This window comes from Pongo pygmaeus, chromosome 2 (genome assembly GCF_028885625.2).
Source record: "Pongo pygmaeus isolate AG05252 chromosome 2, NHGRI_mPonPyg2-v2.0_pri, whole genome shotgun sequence".
NCBI lineage: Eukaryota > Metazoa > Chordata > Mammalia > Primates > Hominidae > Pongo > Pongo pygmaeus.
In genome coordinates this window covers 141,908,194-141,926,336 of record NC_085930.1, presented here as the reverse complement: position 1 = coordinate 141,926,336, position 18,143 = coordinate 141,908,194, and the positions used below count along the sequence as shown (strand labels likewise).

Here is an 18,143-nt window from a genome sequence, read left to right as displayed (position 1 = left end):
ACTAAGTGAATTAATGCAGAAACAGAAAACCAAATGGCACATGTTCTCACTTATAAGTGGGAGCTAAGTATTGGGTACTCATGGACATAAAGATGGCAACAATAGACACTGGAGACTACTGGAAGGCGGAGGGAAGGAGGAGCAGTAAAACATCGGTTTACATCCCTCATGCTCAGTGTCCCCTACTCTAGTTTTTTCCCCTCAACCCCTTCAAAGCTTTTCTATAATTAACCACAGTGTGACAGAAATAGTTTAAGGGTTAACATTCTCTGCCCTTTACTGCACTGATGCAGCCCAATAGTTTTCCATACTTATTTATTTCCTCAGTTCCATTTCACCCTCTGAAACACAGTGGGGCTGTCCCATTACTGTCTCTTCCTCCTATCACATCAGCTTGAATGAAGAGGCTTAAGTTCCACAACTAGAGTATCAGACTTGATGCAAATTGTGAATATTTCTTTTGGCACTGTGAAGCAGATGTCATGATTATACATGCTTCCTTTCTGGCCTTTCCTACCTCTAGCCTCCCAGCCCCAGCTGGTACCTGGAATAAACTGGATGAGGAGGAGGCCCACCAGCACCCTGAAATACCTCTTTCATCATCTGGTACCCCCCTCAGTGACCATGCAAAGGTAGCAGCTTTTAATCAGCAGCAGGAGTGAGTGCAGCATTCTCTGAGGGCTAGATGAAGACTAATTTAATTCAAGAAACAATTAAGCGGATACATATTAGGAGCCAGATTTCTTTCCCCATCCTTTTTCACAGTTGCTATAATAATCTAAGACTTCTAAAAATATAGCCATAAGGATGGCACAACCAGAGCCTGCTAACCAAAAAATAATGAGGCTAAATGAGCTACAGATTCCTTAGCTTATAAAAGGAATAACCCACTGCCACAATGGGTTGCAACATTTCCTTTCCTAAATATTACCCAGCCAATATCTGATTTGAGAACCAATACCTCTATCCTGCTACTGTTTGTTTTATTTTTTTAAACAGACCCAGGGAAGAAACAAAAAGACCAACCACTAAAGCTGCTAAAACAAGATAAAGGATACTGCAAGGGAAAGGCTGGAGCAGTTCACTGGCTGAAGTTGTAAAAACTCCATCAAGAGACACACAATCAGATGGCACAACTGTCTCCAGTGGGTCACAGTTTTCCAAGTACAAGGGCAGTGCCTACCTGAAACATGGGAAGCTGTGGGATTCTGGAAAATATACTGGACTTGGAGTAAGACAATCTCAGTCCACGTTCCTAGTTCCAGGATTTTAGGCATAACACTTGGCTTTTGGGGCATTGTATTTTCTTTACAGTAACATGGTATTAAAATGATGCCTATCAACAGGCTTGTCAGGATGAGTCAACAGCATATTAGATGGGAAAACACTATAAAGTACAAAAGGCTTGTTATCGTCAGTCTCCTTTGGTTGTTATATTGGTTAAGGGGACTAACTGTTGCCTCTCTCCAAGTTCAGAACTAATTCAAACATACATAGAGGAGTCAGAGGTGGATCAAACATTATTTTTATTACTAGTTAAGTTGGATTTAAGAACATGGCTTGACTTATAGCTTCCTATTGTATCCTGTAACACACTATTTTTTCATATTCTGCCCTTTCTCCTTGATTATACTATAAGCTTTTGGAGAGAAGAAATTATGCTTTATATCTCTCTGCATCCCTAGAGTTTTTCACACAGCCATAACCCCAGCAGGTGTGCTATCTGACAAAGGAGACTGCATTTGTACCACAGTTTTCTGTGTGAAGCCTTTTTCTCCACTGGCCTGGGAACTCTTGGAGGGCAGGGTTCATGTCTTTTCATTCCCAGTGCTTAGCATAATACCTAGCACATAGTAGATTCTTTATAAAAGTGTGTTGAAAGATCATGAAAACAGAAGGGTACCAAAAGATCTGGTGCCACCCAGGGGCTGCAGAGAGGGATTTATTTATTTTTTATTTTTAGGATTATTATAAATAACAGTGAATATAAATACGGATTGCAAATAGTCCTTTTGGTGATTTCAAAATTTTTTGGTTGGCCTCTGAGACAGGTGGCATCTTAATGAAAGAGGGGAAGCTCCCCATCTGGGAAGGCTCAGAAGAAGGAATAGGGCCTACCCTATTTCCTTAACACTCAGGACACTAGGAAGCCTTGCAGTTTACTTGTATCCAAGTGAGGCGATTTGCCTGTTCTGTTATCTACTTTGAAATGTTGGCTCCTAAAACATGGGCAGGTAGCTTAAAAAGATGTCTGAAATAAACACTGGATTGAAGGCAATGCTAATAATGAAAGCACAAGTGAACAACAAGCAAAAGGCAGGCTGACACTTCTATTATTCTTGATATAAACTTTTCTTCAACCATGTTATAAAGTAAAAAATAATGATGAACTAAGCAGAGAGGGATTTAAAGGAGGGCTGTCTTCTAAGGATCCCATTCTTGACAGTTTGTTCATTTGGAAAATAGCACTACCTGCAAATTATTGTGACTGAAGGTTTTATTTGAGACAGTTTTCCCCATGAGAAACTTCAGCTTCTGTTTACTTGTTAGGCACCCTGGCTATCGGGGCATCTGAGCCCTGGACATCTTAATTAGAGTTGGTCTGCTAATGTCCATAGCAGAGAGGAACTGTCACTTGGTAATTAACTTAGAGCCATGACAGAAGCCTGTGACATCTGATGTTTCAGAATATAACAACCCTTGTTCTTCTCCCAAGGGATGCATACACCACGAAACAATTTCCTTTGGAGTTGCTGGTAGAATCTGCTAACATAATATCTAAGATAAGCTGGTATGCAGGGGTGAGGACCTGTAAGGGGTGAGGACCTCAAAACACTCTTGTGAAGTATGCTGCTCCTCAGTTCAGGGCCTTGCAGAGGATCTGAGACAACAAACCTTCCTGTACAGATAAACTCTCAGTGCCTCAGTGGGGTGAGTGCATGAGATGTCGCTTATGCAGCTGTGGCCACCTGGGCAGGGTTGTTGTGGAGTCAGGTCCTCTGCTTTATGTGATTCTTTCTGTGTTTTTTAAGCCCTGAGCTGTGCTTCCAGAGATGTCTGCACCTGTGCACTGCATTTTGGACTATATGCTCTGTGGACGCTTTGAGAATCCCCTAACTTTGCTTTTTTTTTTTTAAGACAAATCAGAATAAAACAATTCAACTTTCAAGGTATTAAAAGGATTCACCAACTCCTATCTCTTAACACAATGGCCAAAAAACTGCTGGACTCAAGGCACAGTCATGTATTCCCGGCATAAGGCCTGCCTGGGTGTTCTAACTCAATGAGCCCCACATGCCAGACTATTTCCACAGAGCTGATATGGGACAGGAAGGGCTAAGGAACTTCAAAACTAATAGTTTGGTGCAACTGATATGGACCTGTGCAGTCACTGACCACATGTAGCACTGAGAACTTGAAATGTTACAAGTGTGACTGAGGAACTGAATTATTAAAACTTATTTTTAACTAAATTTAAAAGGTGATAGCTAATTCAGTCACTAGAAACATTTTAAGTATGTAAGTCTACTTTTCCAATTGTAAGTTTTATGAAATCTAAATGCCAACTATTTATGAAAAAAATTCAGTGTCTAAATTGAAGATGTGCTATAAATGCACATTATATAGGAGATTTAAAAGACCTGGTCTGAAAAAAAAAGAAAGCAAAATATCTCACTAGATTTTTCTATTGATTATATGTTGAAATAATGTTTTGAATATATTGGTTTAAATGAAAATATTATTTAAATTGCTTTTGCCTATTTCTTTTCACTTTTTCTACTGTGGCTACTAGAAAATTTGAAATTATATATGTGCCTTGTGTTCTATGTCCATTAGACTGGGCCAACCTAGACCATAATTCTCATTCTCTCTAATGAAGTCTCACCCAACAATATGGACAACTCGAGAAACCTGCTCATTGTTCCTCTGTCCAGTTCATTCCACTTTAATGCCATGTTTCTTTGGTCTCCCATGTGCCAGGCATTGTTCTAGGCTAAGAATACAGCATGTGGGCTCTTAACTGACTGTACGCAATAAACAAAGAACAAAAAAAAAATTGTATAATTTCAAGTGCTGTGCAGAACTTAAACTAGGGAAAAGTAATGGAGAGAGACTGGGTGATGTGTTTATGCTGAGTGGTGAGGGGAACCGCTGTGGGGAGGTCCTGGGGCTGTAATCTGAACAGCAGGGAGCCACCCATGCCAGGCTGGGACAAACTGGTCAAATAACTTCGCAAGGAATAAGTTGAAGTGCTTGAAGAAGGAAAAGAACATCAGTGTGACTGGAGTACTGCTGTGCAGAGGGATGTAGGAGAGGACGTCCTAGCATGCACACTGCACTGAGAATCTGGACTCATGCTTAAGCCTCTTCCCTCACATCAACTAGGCTTGGATCCTGGGTAAGTCACTTCTCCACTCAGGATGGCCTCCATTTCCTCATGCGCTAAACACAGTGACAATTACTAAAGGATCTTCCTTTCAGGTCTGACAGCATAGACTTTTTGTGACTCTTCTGTATATTCTAAGGAATAAAAGTCCTGTCCTAGAAAATTAAAGAAAAAGGAAACAAACAGAAACACTCTGACCCTTTAAAGATTTAGCAACTGCTTATCTGATGCTTACCTTTCTCTTGCTCTCCCTCTTCTTTAAAAAAATGAAAATTACATGACATCTAGCCAACCCACTCTCATATAGCATCAAACGGTAAACTTCTAAATTCCCTGTTGTACACACAAGAATGTTTTCCTCCAAAATCTAGACCATCTTCCTCACAAATACAATCAGATGTCCTGCACAGAGACTGCCCTCCTTTATAATTAGACTACAATTCCTATGAAAGTCGATATTTTCTAGTTTTCAGAACTTTGTTTTTGAAGTATTCCTTGAACTTTGGGAAATTTGGATTGTCAGGCTGGCAATGATTCTGCCAAAAGTTTCTTCTGTGGCAAAACATTATCAAGGAGACCATATCTATAAAAGCCACATCTCCAGGGAAAGAATAAAATACCTAGTCATACTCATTTATCATTATGATTTAATAATGCAAAAGAGAGGCCCATGGGACTACATCCAGGGCGAACTTCAATTACATCTCTAACCCAGGGGCATATGACAAATGTTTAATAATCAGCCCTTCACCAGCCATCTCCAGCCCTTACATGGAACCTCCATACTGGTTTTCAGAGAATGAGACTTAGGACAGGGGTTCGTAGAGGAGAGGAGGAAGATGCAATAAGTTGTATTTGTAACATGATACATGAGAACCAGGAACAAGGTCCTAGCAATGGAAGGGAGATGAGGTTTTACTTTATATTCAGAGAGATGGGAGGAATAGGGGAGCACATGATGATGATGGTAAGAATAACATCAGCCCAACATTTATAGCACTGTTTAAAATGCTTTGTATATATTAAATGAATCAAACATGTTAACATGTAGGTCACTAATTTAAAATGTTTAAGCAGAGCTTGGCACATCTTCAGTGCCCTTAACCAATGACTGAGAGATCTGAGATTATAATACTCTGTCACCCGATGAAGACAAGTCCAAGGTGTGACCTATAATCTCACCAGAACTCTCAAGACAGACTGCAACAAAGTCAATCTCTGTGGAGTTTTGCTTGATACTCATCCTTTCTTCCCTTTCCAGGCCCACTACCCTTTTCCCCTATCAGTTATTCCTGGGAAACCTTCCTAATAAGTCACTCCACAGGACTCTTGGTCTCAGGGTTCTAGGTCTGCTTCTAGGGACCGCCCAACCTATGACACTCATTAAAAAAGACATGAGGCTGTGCGCGGTGGCTCACGCCTGTAATCCCAGCACTTTGGGAGGCCGAGGCGGGTGGATCACGAGGTCAGGAGATCGAGACCATCCTGGCTAACATAGTGAAATCCTGTCTCTACTAAAAAAGGTACAAAAAATTAGCCGGGTGTGGTGGCAGGCGCCTGTAGTCCCAGCTACTGGGGAGGCTGAGGCAGGAGAATGGCGTGAACCCAGGAGGCGGAGCTTGCAGTGAGCCGAGATCGCGCCACTGTACTCCAGCCTGGGTGACAGAACGAGACTCCGTCCCCCCCCACCCCCCCGCCCAGAAAAAAAAGACATGGATATTTCCCCAATCAGACCAATTTTAGTGTGAAATATGAACATTCTTCCTTATGAAATTTCTATAGCTAGGTTATTTAAATGAGGATTATATTTTTTTTAGCTCAATTATTTTACACTTAACTGCAGGTCAAAATAACAATAACATCAATTAAAGAACGTAACTATATTTGTCTAAGCCTCCTTTTCCTCCTTCAGGGATTCTCCTGTGTCATAGTGAGAACTGGTTAGATGTGACCCCATGTGTTTATACAAGCAAGCTGCCCAGCCACTCTCACTTGCTTTTAAACAGAACTCCTCAGGCTCAGGGGCTGTCCCCACCTCATAGTGACCTCCGGGCCAGCAACTGGAATCTGAACAATTACCATCCCTTCTCAAGTGGCCCACTCTAGAGCTTCCAACCCTTGCATCTCATTCATCTTCCACTGCTTCCAGAGATGCCCAAGCATGATATTGCTTCCCTGGCACAATATTGCTTCCCTGGGTGATCCTTGGACCCTTGTTTCTCTGCCTTTTGGGCAAAGTGGGCACGTTGTAATTTCTTCATCTAACCAAGGAATTTCAAAGCAAACTGCTGCATTTTTTTCATCTCAGAGGGTTCTGGGGCTCTCTCCTGAGCTGCTGTATACTTAGCTGACCTCAAGCTGCCAGCACAGAGCCTGGGCTCTGTTCTGTGGAAAAATAGTTGTGTGACTTTGAGAGAACATCTTACACTGTTCTCTCAAAGCACTTACACTCAGTATTAATCTGACTCACTGATCACAGGACAGGGGATTCTCATTCTTGCCTCTTCTCATGAAACACAGAACAATCATGCATCTAGTGCTAGCACCGGTTGGCAAGGGCAGGAAAGAGACCCTGTGCACCAGTGCTACATGTGAGCACAAGAATCATGTGTAGAGCAGTTCCTGCCCATCAGTGTACATCTCACCTCATCTGAAGCTCACATGCCTATAGCACTCAGTCCCCACACACCCTTCCTGGGAGCTTTTAGACCAGCTCAACACATTGGTTTTTAAAACACTCATCTCTCTATCCCTGCCAGTTGTAGCCTTCTCTTGCTCTCATTTTATGGTTAAACTTCTCCAAAGAACTGTATAAACTCATGGTTCCATCTCCTCACCTTCTACTTACTTCTTGGCCTGTACTGTCCACTTACTGAGCACATTTTCTGAACTCGGCACTATGCTAAGTGTGTCATATATTAATAACTCTATGAACAACAGCAATATCACAGTGTAGTTGATTGAATGGTGGTCTCCCAAAGGACATATCCACATCTTAACCCTGAAACCTCTGAATATGATCTTACTGGGAAAAATGGTCTTTGCAGATATAATTAAGCATCTTGGGATGAGCTTATGATAGATTATCCAAGTTTGCCTTAAATCCAATGACAGAGGAGAGACACATGGAAAAGAGGAGAAGGCCATGTAAAACGGAGGCAGAGATTGAAGCCTTAGAGCCTTCAGAGAGAGTGTGGCCCCACCTCAACACCCTGATTTTGGACTTTTGGCCTCCAGAACTGTGAAAAAAAATTCTACTATTTTAAGCCACAGAGTTTGTTGTAATTTGTTATAGAAGCCACAGGTGGCTGGGGGCGGTGGCTCACGCCTATAATCCCAGCACTTTGGGAGGCTGTGGCAGGTGGATTACTGAAGGTCAGGAGTTTGAGACCAGCTTGGCCAACATGGTAAAACTCTGTCTCTAATAAAAATGCAAAATTAGCTGGGTGTGGTGGCATGCGCCTGTAATCCCAGCTACTTGGGAGGCTGAGGCAGGAGAATCACTTGAACCTGGGAGACGGAGGTTGCAGTGAGCCAAGATCGTGCCATTGTACTCCAGCCTGGATAAAAAGAGCGAAATTCTGTCTCAAAAAAAAAAAAAAAGCCACAGGAAACTAATACAAACACCCATTTTACAGACAGGGAAACTGATGAAGATACTCTGGAGGACATGAGCAATGAGGCTGCCCACAGCTCACAGCTGAGTGATATCCTGGTACAGTTGGAACAAAGGCAAATGATTCATCTTCAAAGAGCTGCTAGGATGCTTGCAGCAGATAATTGATTCCCTTGAGCAGAAAGGCTGGAAAACTTCTGAGGGGAGGAGCAAAGAGATGAGAAAGCTTGGTGATGCAAATGACCCAAAGGAAGGGAAGGGAAATGGATGAACAGGAGAGGGAGAAAAGAAAGAAGATGCTGCAAAGGCAATGTATCTTAGGTTTGGGGGGCTTTTGGGGTTCTAGCTTGAAGAATCTCCAGTGTCCATCACATATATAAAGGCAAGGATTAAGTGTTTCAAAAATGTTTCAGATATTTATTACAAAGACAATATGAAATTGCTGGAAAAAAACTCTTTTTTCATTTAAAAAATTCTATTTGAATTTTCCTTCTTCAGAAAAATCTCCCAGAATTATACCAGATTTTAACAAAGACAACAGTTCTGTTTGTTAAAAATAGCCCCAGTTCATGAGGTTTATGTGTATTAATGAGCATTCTACTGAATTCAAATCTGGGTGAGGACATCTAGAGTACCTTTCACATTTCTTTTTCTTTTTTTTTTTTTAAATAAGATTTGCCAAACAAAAATAAGATTTGCTTACAATATTACAACAAAAGTAATGTTATTTAATGATAGCAATACAGCAAACCTATGTTTGAAAGGGATTTTCAACACATGAAATGTTTTTATACCCTACCCATTTAACTCTCACAACAATCCCTAAGGTAGACATTATACTGGTCATCTGTGCATTGTAGTTGAGGAAAATGAGGGAGCTCTGGGAGCTGAAGCACTCTGTGCAGTCATATAACTAGTAAGAGACAACATGAGAGCTTGAAATTCTATGCTTTCTCCCACCATATATTTTAGCAAAAATACTTTCCTACAGAAAATTGGGTTTACTCATTAAGGGTTAACATTTGAATTTACGTAAGTCAACAGCTCTCCTAAGTATGAGCACTACTTCCCTCACCTACATTCTTCTGCCAACAGTGTAATGGAATGTACTTAAATTCATAAAATTGAATTTCTTTAAAATATTTATTCTTAGTCCCCATTGGCATTGTTTACAATGAGAATGTCTTATTAAAGTTTTGTTTTATCTGCAGAAGAGAATTGTTGACTTATGCAAATTTAAAATCACTACCTAAAACATAAGACATTAAATCAACATGACACTTTTAAGGACCTGGTATGCCTAAACTTCCTGGGTTAATATCACCTTGGAAAGAGTCACTTCCTCAAATTTTCTACGTGAATGACTTACCCCTCAGAAGTAAAGAGATCTATTCTCCCTAGGGAACTTTTGCAAATCCCTTCATAATCAAGCCCCCCAAAAACAGCCTCTAATTTTTGATTTGCAAAAGAATTACACAGCATAAGAAAAAAAAGTCTTATAAAATCAAGTTCTAAAATGAGACAGCTGCAATAAACAGTCAAGACCAAGAGTTACTCAAAAGGTGTTTTCCTTTTGCTTTATAACCCTAGCCAGCCCATTCCTTGTGCCCTTCTCATTCTTAAAACAGAGTAAAAACTAACTTCCAGTACATCCTGAAGAATAACTGAAACTTCAAGTTCTAACAGCTCCTAATCCCACAACACTTGAGAGGAATTCTGCTAGCTCCTTCCCTGACACCTTCTCTCCATTCTCCTTCCTAACAGATCCTGGTTTTATTCCAGAACTCACTTCTCCATCATGTAGCCCAAGTGAGGTAGGGAAGCTAAAAGCATCTCCTGCTCCTGGATAGCCCTTCATAAGTCTACAATAGTGATTCTCAAAGTTTCTGGACCAAAGCTTCAGCATTACTAGAGACTTAGACATGTAATTCTTGGCCCAGCCCCAGATCTACTGAATGAGAAACTCTGGGGGTGGCCCAGTGATCAGTGTTTAAATAAGCCCTTAAGGTGATTCTGTTGTGCACTAAAGTTTAAGAACCAGAGATCAAAGCTAGTGACCCCACCCCTGGTTGCACATCAGAATCACTGGATGCCCCAGCCCCATGCCCAAAGATTCTGATTTAATTGCTCTGGGATGGGGTCTGGGAAAGTGGATTTATTAAAAAAGTTCCCCAGGTGATTCTAGTGTACAGCCAGATTTGGGAAACACTAATCAAAGCCAATTAAGTTAATCTAGTCTAAAATACTGAATTTTAGTGTCAATGAAGTGGATGCCCTCCAATATCCATAAGGCCAACTGATGACCAGAAGTGTCATTACTGTTACTGCAGCCACTGCTAGTAGCACAAGGGAACTGCAGGCTGATGAACTGGTCTATGCCACTAAATGCTGTTTATTTCCTCAAGAGCAATGAGTCTTTGACAGCTCAGGAATGATGAATTTGTAAGGGGTGGGGGACACAAAACCCAGCAGCTATTTAGCAGTGGTATGTTTTGGATGGAAAAGGACGAAAATAATTTGGAAAATAATTTGTGGTATGCCAGGACTTGAACTCAAGCAGTCTTAATCACTGTCCATGAAGGCTGTGACCAAGCAGTGTAAAACACAAGGGAAGACAACTTCACTGGGGAAGGTGGAGGAGGAAAGGAAGACCCCATAAAGAATGGTGAAGTTCCGTTCATCTCCTCACACTAGGGAAATGACTCTGACTCTTATGTATACAGAATGGCAATATCTGTATGATTGCCTGTAACATCTAAAAGGTCATATATTTTTGGAGTCAAAATTTGTTTGGACCTAAATACTATGTCATTTATAATTCATATCAACTTTCCTTCCTCAACTATAGGAAAAATTTCCTCTCATTTATCAGGAGAAACAAGCCATGAAGACAAAATACATGAGCCAGCTTCAGCTAGAGATGACCCAGCTCCTTGAATCTCTCTCTAGTTTCTGAAGGGAAATTCTTTTGTTCCATGAGGCCCACCTAGGGTGGGAGCTAGAACTACAGATGGGTTTGCTGAGACCTGATACTAAAGGAGAATTTAGTGGCAGAGGCTCAGAAAGTACACGTCCCAGTTAGCCACAATCCAAATAATTCTGTATTTTATCTATACATGTGTTTCCATATTGTAAGATGTAATTGATAGTGTGTGATTGCTTAAGCAACATTTTGTCTTTTTTAGTGGTTCATAAAATAACAGTGGCTCTTACAACTAAAGCATCTTAGATTTGATGAAATATGTTAATTAAATCAAACATGTATGACTCCCATTATGAATCAAGCTCCCGATTAGACTGGAAACAAAGGAATGGATGATGAAATAGAATTCCCATGCCTGAGAAGCTAGACAAAAAGAAAACAAGCACATGTATAATCAGAGCTAAATATTTTGTGGTGGACAGAGTATGTGTTATGATGGCTGGAGCACACTGTGGTTGTCTATTGGGTAGAATTGTGTGGTGTATGTGTGTGAGTGAGGGAGGAGGGATATGAAAGGGAGAAGGGATAAGAGATGAGGCTGGAAAGGTAGTCCTGGACCAGACTATTAATGACTCTAACACTAACCTAAGGAATTTAGGATTTATCCTTTAGGTCAGAGGTTCTCAAACATTTTGGTCTCATGACCCCTTCATACTCTTAAAATTTATTGAGGACTCCCCAAAGAGCTTTTCAAAATATAGGTTATATCTATTGGTATTTACTATATTAAAAGTTAAAGCTGTAAAACAAAAAATATTAACTCATGACAAACTCATTACTTTTAACAAATAGCATTTTTAATGAAAAAGCATTTTCTAACACAAAAAATTAGAAGGATGGCATTGTTTTATATTTTTGTAAATCTCTTTAGTGTCTGGCTTATGAAAGACAGCTGGTTCTCTTATCAGCTTCTGCATTCAATCTGTTGAGATATGTTATTTTGGTTGAAGTATAGTATATGCAAAAAAAATCTGGCTTTATAAATATGTATAGTTGGAAAAAGAAGGGCCTCACAGACTTCTTGTAAAGGCCTCAGGGGTCCCCAGGGATTCTTGGACCACATTATGAGAACTGCTGCTTTTGGTAATGCAAAGCCATGGAAAGATTATCAGATGACAAACAGCTAATTTGGCAGTAATGTGAAGACAAATTAGAAGGAGAAGACCTGAGAATAGGACAATAAACAGAGGACTATTAAAATGGTCCAGGAAAGAACATAGGAAGCTGTTCTCTAAAGTTGAGACAATGGGGATGCAGAGACATGAATGGATTCATGTGTTAAGTTCAATAGAAGCTAGTATTGCTAGTATCCAAATGCATCCAGGGTAGGGTGGGAGGCAAGTCAAGGATGGCTTCATGTATTGGGGGTTGCAAAATCTGGTTGGATGGTGATGATACAAAGATGTACATATAGCATAAGAAGATCATTTCTGGTGTTAGCTGGACAAAAAAAGGAGGAAGAAATGAGCCAGCAAGGGAAATATGCAGATTCCTGACCCATGACTCTGAGAGATACAGACAAATGCGCAGACCCTAGGAAGCTTACCTCTTTAAACTACGGTACTCAATGCTGTTTAAAACAATACCAAATCACTTCAAAATGCAAATATCTCTGACAGCTAAGGAGGGAGGAGCTCCTTAACTCTCCTTAACCAGTAAGCACATCTTGGTATTACTTAGTTTCGTCAAATTGCTTTCCATCTTAATGGAATACATGAGAACTTCAGATCACAGACCACAGGAGGACATCTGAGATGAGAAGGTAGCATGTTGGAGGCTTTGGGTCTAATATGGGACAAAAATAAGCATGAAAGAAGAAAAAGAGAGGGGAAATGTCAGTCTCTTGAAGAAGATATAATTACGTGGATCCTTCTAGTTTAAGAAGTAACTGGAAGAAAGAATAGTCACTGGGTAGCTGGTAGGCAAGAAGGAATGGTTAGAGTTGAAAAGGCACCAAAGAGAGTTCTCTCACTTTAAAGTGTTTTCAAGGGTTCCACTCAGTTCCAGAGATCACATGAGAAGCAGCTCATCCCATCAGAAAATAGGTTTCAAGTGGAAATGAACTCCCAAGCAGCTTCTCATTAGGCCCAGAAAAATCTACAGACAGGTAATATGGATTTGTGTGTGTGTTTGTGTGTATACATACATATAATTCAAATCTGAGACTGAGACATGATCTCCATGCCCCAGGTAAAGATGGCAGAAAAGGGGGTGTATTTTCCTTCTAAATTCTATAGGGTAGGGGTCCAAATCCACACCAGTAGTTCTTTTTTCTCCTTCTTCCCCTCCTTTTCCTAAGATAGGGACCTACAGACAGTTCTCTGAGTTGAACAAAAAATTACTTTGTGTGATTTGACACAGACCAATAGATGCAAAGGGTGCATGAATGAGCGAGCAGGGTGTACTACAGTAACAATACAGAACATGATTTAAGAAATTCAAATGTCTGGGTGTATAGCAAACACTGAAGTTACAAAACATAATCACTGCTTAATTCTAAGTTCTGATTTGAATAGATATTGATATGTAAAAACATCATATTCTCATAAAATAATAATTGCCTTAGTCTTCTTAACAAAGTAGCACAACAATTTTCCAGTACACAGTACCCAAGCAAACACCACATCTGCTAAATCAAGACTCAGATTCAGACCCTCCTCAGCAGTGGCATGGTCTTCAGGGATTGTGATGACGCTCTTTACCTTCCATTATTAAAAACTTTTTCAAAAAATTGTGATGTGGCTTTGCAAAAGCAGTCTTGATCATGTCAATTCCTTTCTCTGTAGAACAGGGTCAATAATAATGCCCCACTTGCCTTATAAGGTTGTTGTGAGGACCAAATTATGGGAAAATGCTTTGCAAACCAGAAGGTTCCACACAAATGTTAGTTACAGCAGAGCTCCTGGTTAGATTGTCCTTATGTTTTCCAGGCAGGAAGGCCAGTAAGAAAGCTGGCATTTATGTAGGACTTCTATACGGCATGTCATCTCATTCAATATCACCTCAGGTAGTGAGCGATCACATCCCATTTTACATCTAGGGCTCACTGAGGCTTAAGTAACTTACCTAAGGTAAGTCACCTAGAAAGTGGTAAAACTAGGATTTGAACCTGTCTGCTGTCTCAAAAACACAAGTATTCTTAGCACTAGCTTTAACATCTAATTGATTATTTAGGTCTCAGAAAGAAAAATGAATGACAGTATCTGGTTTCTATATAACCATAAAGGCTCTCATCACCACCCTCATACTCAAGCTTTCAGCTTTTCCAAGATATCATGTAAAATGTGTTAAATCTTCTGAAAGGGCTAAAGCCAGTGGGATGAAACACTCAGTACCACATTGTGGAGTAGAGCTCAGGAAATAAAAACAAAGGCAGAGATAGTCAGTTGTTAACAAAAGTAAACAATTAAAACCTCAATAGCATTGCCTGCCAAAGACTGCATCCCTTAGCCCCAGTTGGGCACGTACAAGCCTCAATGACTATTGATTATGATTCAGTGATCTAAAGACATCTTTTTGTTTTGGTCTTACTGTCTTAGTCTGTTTAGTGTTGCTATAAAGAAATACCTGAGACTGTGTAATTCATAAAGAAAGGAGGTTTATTTGGCTCACAGTTCTGCAGGCTAAACAAGAAGCAAGGCACCAGCATCTGCATCTGATAAGGGCCTCAAGCTGCTTCCACTGGTGGTGGAAGGTAAAATGGAGCCAATATGTGCAGAGATCACGTGGTGAGGGAGTGATCACATGATGCAAGGTAGAGGGAGGTGCCAGATTCTTTTAAACAACCAGTTCTTGGGGCATCTCTCAAGGTAACAAAAGAGTTAGAACTTGCTCACTTTCCTTCTCCCAGAGAGGGCACTAATCTATTAATGAGAGACCCACCTCCATGACCCAAACACCTCTCACTTAGCCCCACCTCCAAAACGGGATAAAATTTCAACATTAGACTTGGAGGGATCAGATATCCAAACCCCAGCACTCATCTAACATCACTCACAAGATGCAAACTTTACTGCTTATGGGCTAGAACTGTCCCTATCTTAGCTATAAGGGCAGCAGAGGTACCACACTGCTGATTTTTCCTGTGTGTGGTAGGGCACCATGGCAGAATGAAGAAAAGGGCACATATGCAGGGGTCAGAGAGACATGGCTGTGAACTGAACTCACTGAGCACCCTGGGCCAGTCCTTGCTTATCCATCTGTAATGCTTCTTCATCTTGAAGCATCTGCCTCTGGAATAATTGAGGAGACTTAGGTAAACTGTCAGCAAATCCTTGTGAACACAGTAGGCACTCAGGAGGGGATAGCTTCTATATTAATAATGACTTATGAACTGGCTAATGTCCACTAGTAATTGTTTTTGTTTTTTTAAACAAATAGATATTCTCTGTAGCAGACTAAAGATAACTGTTATAAGCTGTTGCTCCTCTTTTCTTTGAGAAGTGAAGCCTAATTCCTCTTCCCCTGAGTTACTGTTGGTCTTACTTCCTCAGATAGTACAATGTGGCATGAGTATTATTCTGGGACTTTCAAGATTAATTCATAGTAAGTCTTCTAAGCTTTGCCCAAGCCTCATACTGGTAGCTGCCATATAAGAATTCTGACCAATCTGAAGCCACCATGTCGTGGGGGAGCCCAAACTTTCCATGTGAGATGACCTCAGGGAGCCCTTGGCCATTAGAGTCATTCCAGCCTAGGTCCCAAACACTCTGCAGTGGAGACAGTAGGTTCTGCTAAGCCCTGCTCAAATTACAGATTCATGAGCGAAATAAATAGCTGTTATTGCTTTAAGCCACAAGGTTTTAGACTAGTTTGTTATGTAATAATGAAAAACCAGAATACTCAATCATGATTTTTTATCCAAATTAAAAATATATTTTTATATACTTTTATCATAATGAGTTATATAAAATATATGAGTTATATAAAATAACATATTGTGTGTGTTGATGCTAGTTCTCAAGTCTATTTCAGACACAGACTAAATGTCTTAAAAACATTTTGTCTGTGGACAATGTTAACATACACATAACTTAATAACTGGCTGACCAGTGACATATAGGAGCTATTGTGTGTATATGCATGTCAGTAATCAGGGTGGTTTAGTGAGGGCCACTACCTACCTCCTAACCAGCAGGAAACTACATATTCTGGACTGTTTGCATTTCCCGGCAAGCTTTGCAAACACCAAGATGTTAAGACACAGTCGTTTTCTGTAGCTAGCCAGATGATGTTTGAACCCCCTTCAGCATTCAGAGTTGCTCAATATAGGAGGATGGACCTCGTCATAGGATAAGTCTTGTCTCTCTGGACTGCAGGATAATTTACTGATGCCTTTCAAATAACATATGACCCTAAAATATTACGCAAACTTTGGTGCATACAATCGGCATAGGTGAACTCAACAAACATTTTGCTGTTCCAAAATCTACTCTGTTGTTCCTTATTTCCTGTTTTTCTGGCTACAAAGCCTTCCTCCTCTTCTCTGAGGGGTATGTGTGCATGTGTGTATGTAAAATCCTATTTATCCTTCATATGTCTCCTCTCCCATCAAGGCAGAGTTAATTATTCCTTGATGACATTGCTTCTTTAATCTTTAAAGCCTATTCTTTAACAAACAAGCTTATCATTTTTTAAAAAGCAACTGACAGTCCCATAGAACACATGGAAAAGGAACATGAGAAAGTCCCTATAACACTTGGCGACTTTCCACCAGGCTGAAACGGGCTGACGTGATATGTGTTTTAGGGATTAGAATTCAGCAGAAGAAATGAGTCAATTAAAACACCCGGCCAGAATGCTGTCTGTAGATAAAGTGCTTTGCACTGGAGGTACAACATAAGCTGAATTACTAAATTCTACAGGCTGACTGACTGGTGATTTGCATCTCAATATCTTTTCATTTTATTCTCTCAACAAAAGTTAACAAGGAGCCACTCAGCTTAGGAAAGATAGGTACTTCATTTACCTTAGCAAGAACAAGACAAACAATGAACTCACAATTTTCCAACTCACTGGCTTTGGTTTGACCTGGAGCGGGTAATGCCTATTGTCTTAAGTGGGTTAACTGGAACATCAAACCCACCAATTGGTTTTGGCTTTTACGTTCATGCAGTAGCAATTCTAATCCCAAAGAAAGTACAATTGCTACATGGCAATTGGTGCTTTGTAGCACTATACCCAAAACACATGAGTGATGTGCAGAAAGAAAGTCATAATTGAACACTATTCCACCACAAAACCAAGAAGTCACATTTTCACCACTTGTTATTTGAGAACCATGTATAACTATGCATAACATTTTAAGCCAAAGGCTCTATGGCAACAGGTTCTATGTGTTAAAATACAGAAGATACAACCTACCATTTCCTCTTCATGAGGAATCTACAGCAGGTCATCCTGGAAGAACACTAAACCAAAGGCAATAATGTTTTTGGACACTCGTTCCCAAATTAACTATGCTTAACACATCAATTTAGAATTATTATAATGGAGTTTAAATAACTGATGTCCAAGTTGTAACTATAACTGATGTTAAAACTTCCCTTTGGAATTTAGGAAAAACTGACAAGCATTAACATTAAAACAGAGATCTTAGAATGACTTAATGCTTGATACTTCATCTAGATGAAGCAGAGTTAAACTTTACTGTCCTCTTTCACCGATCCAACCCTGGTCTCCATCCAAAAAGTAAGTTGTGGGCACCCAGCAAATAATAACATTAGTATATTTTAGGAAAGAAGAAATACAGTGTCAACTTACTTAACAGTTGGCAATAGAGGGCCTGTAAACTTCTCTTCATGGTATCATCTGGTCCTGCTTATCCTCCAGTTTATTCATGATTCTGTCTAGGAAATTGGGAGAAGAAAATTGTTACATCTGAGGAACATAATTTAAAAATCAGAAATAACTCCACTCAATAGGATCTTGGTTGTAATGCCTAACTTACCCAATTTCGAAGAGAAAAAATCTTGGGATAAATACACCACAGTTTAATTTACAATGGCTTATGTTATAAAATTACCAACTAATCAACTGGTCGAACCCTGAAACTATACAACCCACTGAAGGAAGCTCATAGGGGTAGCTAGTGAGAATCTGGGTTCAGAATTGAAGACTTTTTATGAATCTCTCATGAATCTCTGTAATCATAGGAG

At 40.0% G+C, this 18,143-nt stretch overlaps 1 protein-coding gene across 9 annotated transcripts in view; it reads right to left on the bottom strand.

The window, feature by feature from the left end:
• TMEM108 (transmembrane protein 108) overlaps positions 1 to 18,143 on the bottom strand; it is a 374,249-nt gene that overhangs the window by 160,085 nt on the left and 196,021 nt on the right. For 5 of the 9 annotated variants that reach the window (XM_063662176.1, XM_063662174.1, XM_063662178.1 and 2 more), the window contains one exon: positions 17,749 to 17,834. In XM_063662176.1, coding sequence (XP_063518246.1) covers positions 17,749 to 17,788 — 40 coding nt within the window. In that variant the 5' untranslated portion in view covers positions 17,789 to 17,834. The remainder of the gene's footprint in view (positions 1 to 17,748; positions 17,835 to 18,143) is intronic. The other 4 variants (XM_063662175.1, XM_054482304.2, XM_054482301.2 and 1 more) reach the window with 1 other exon arrangement.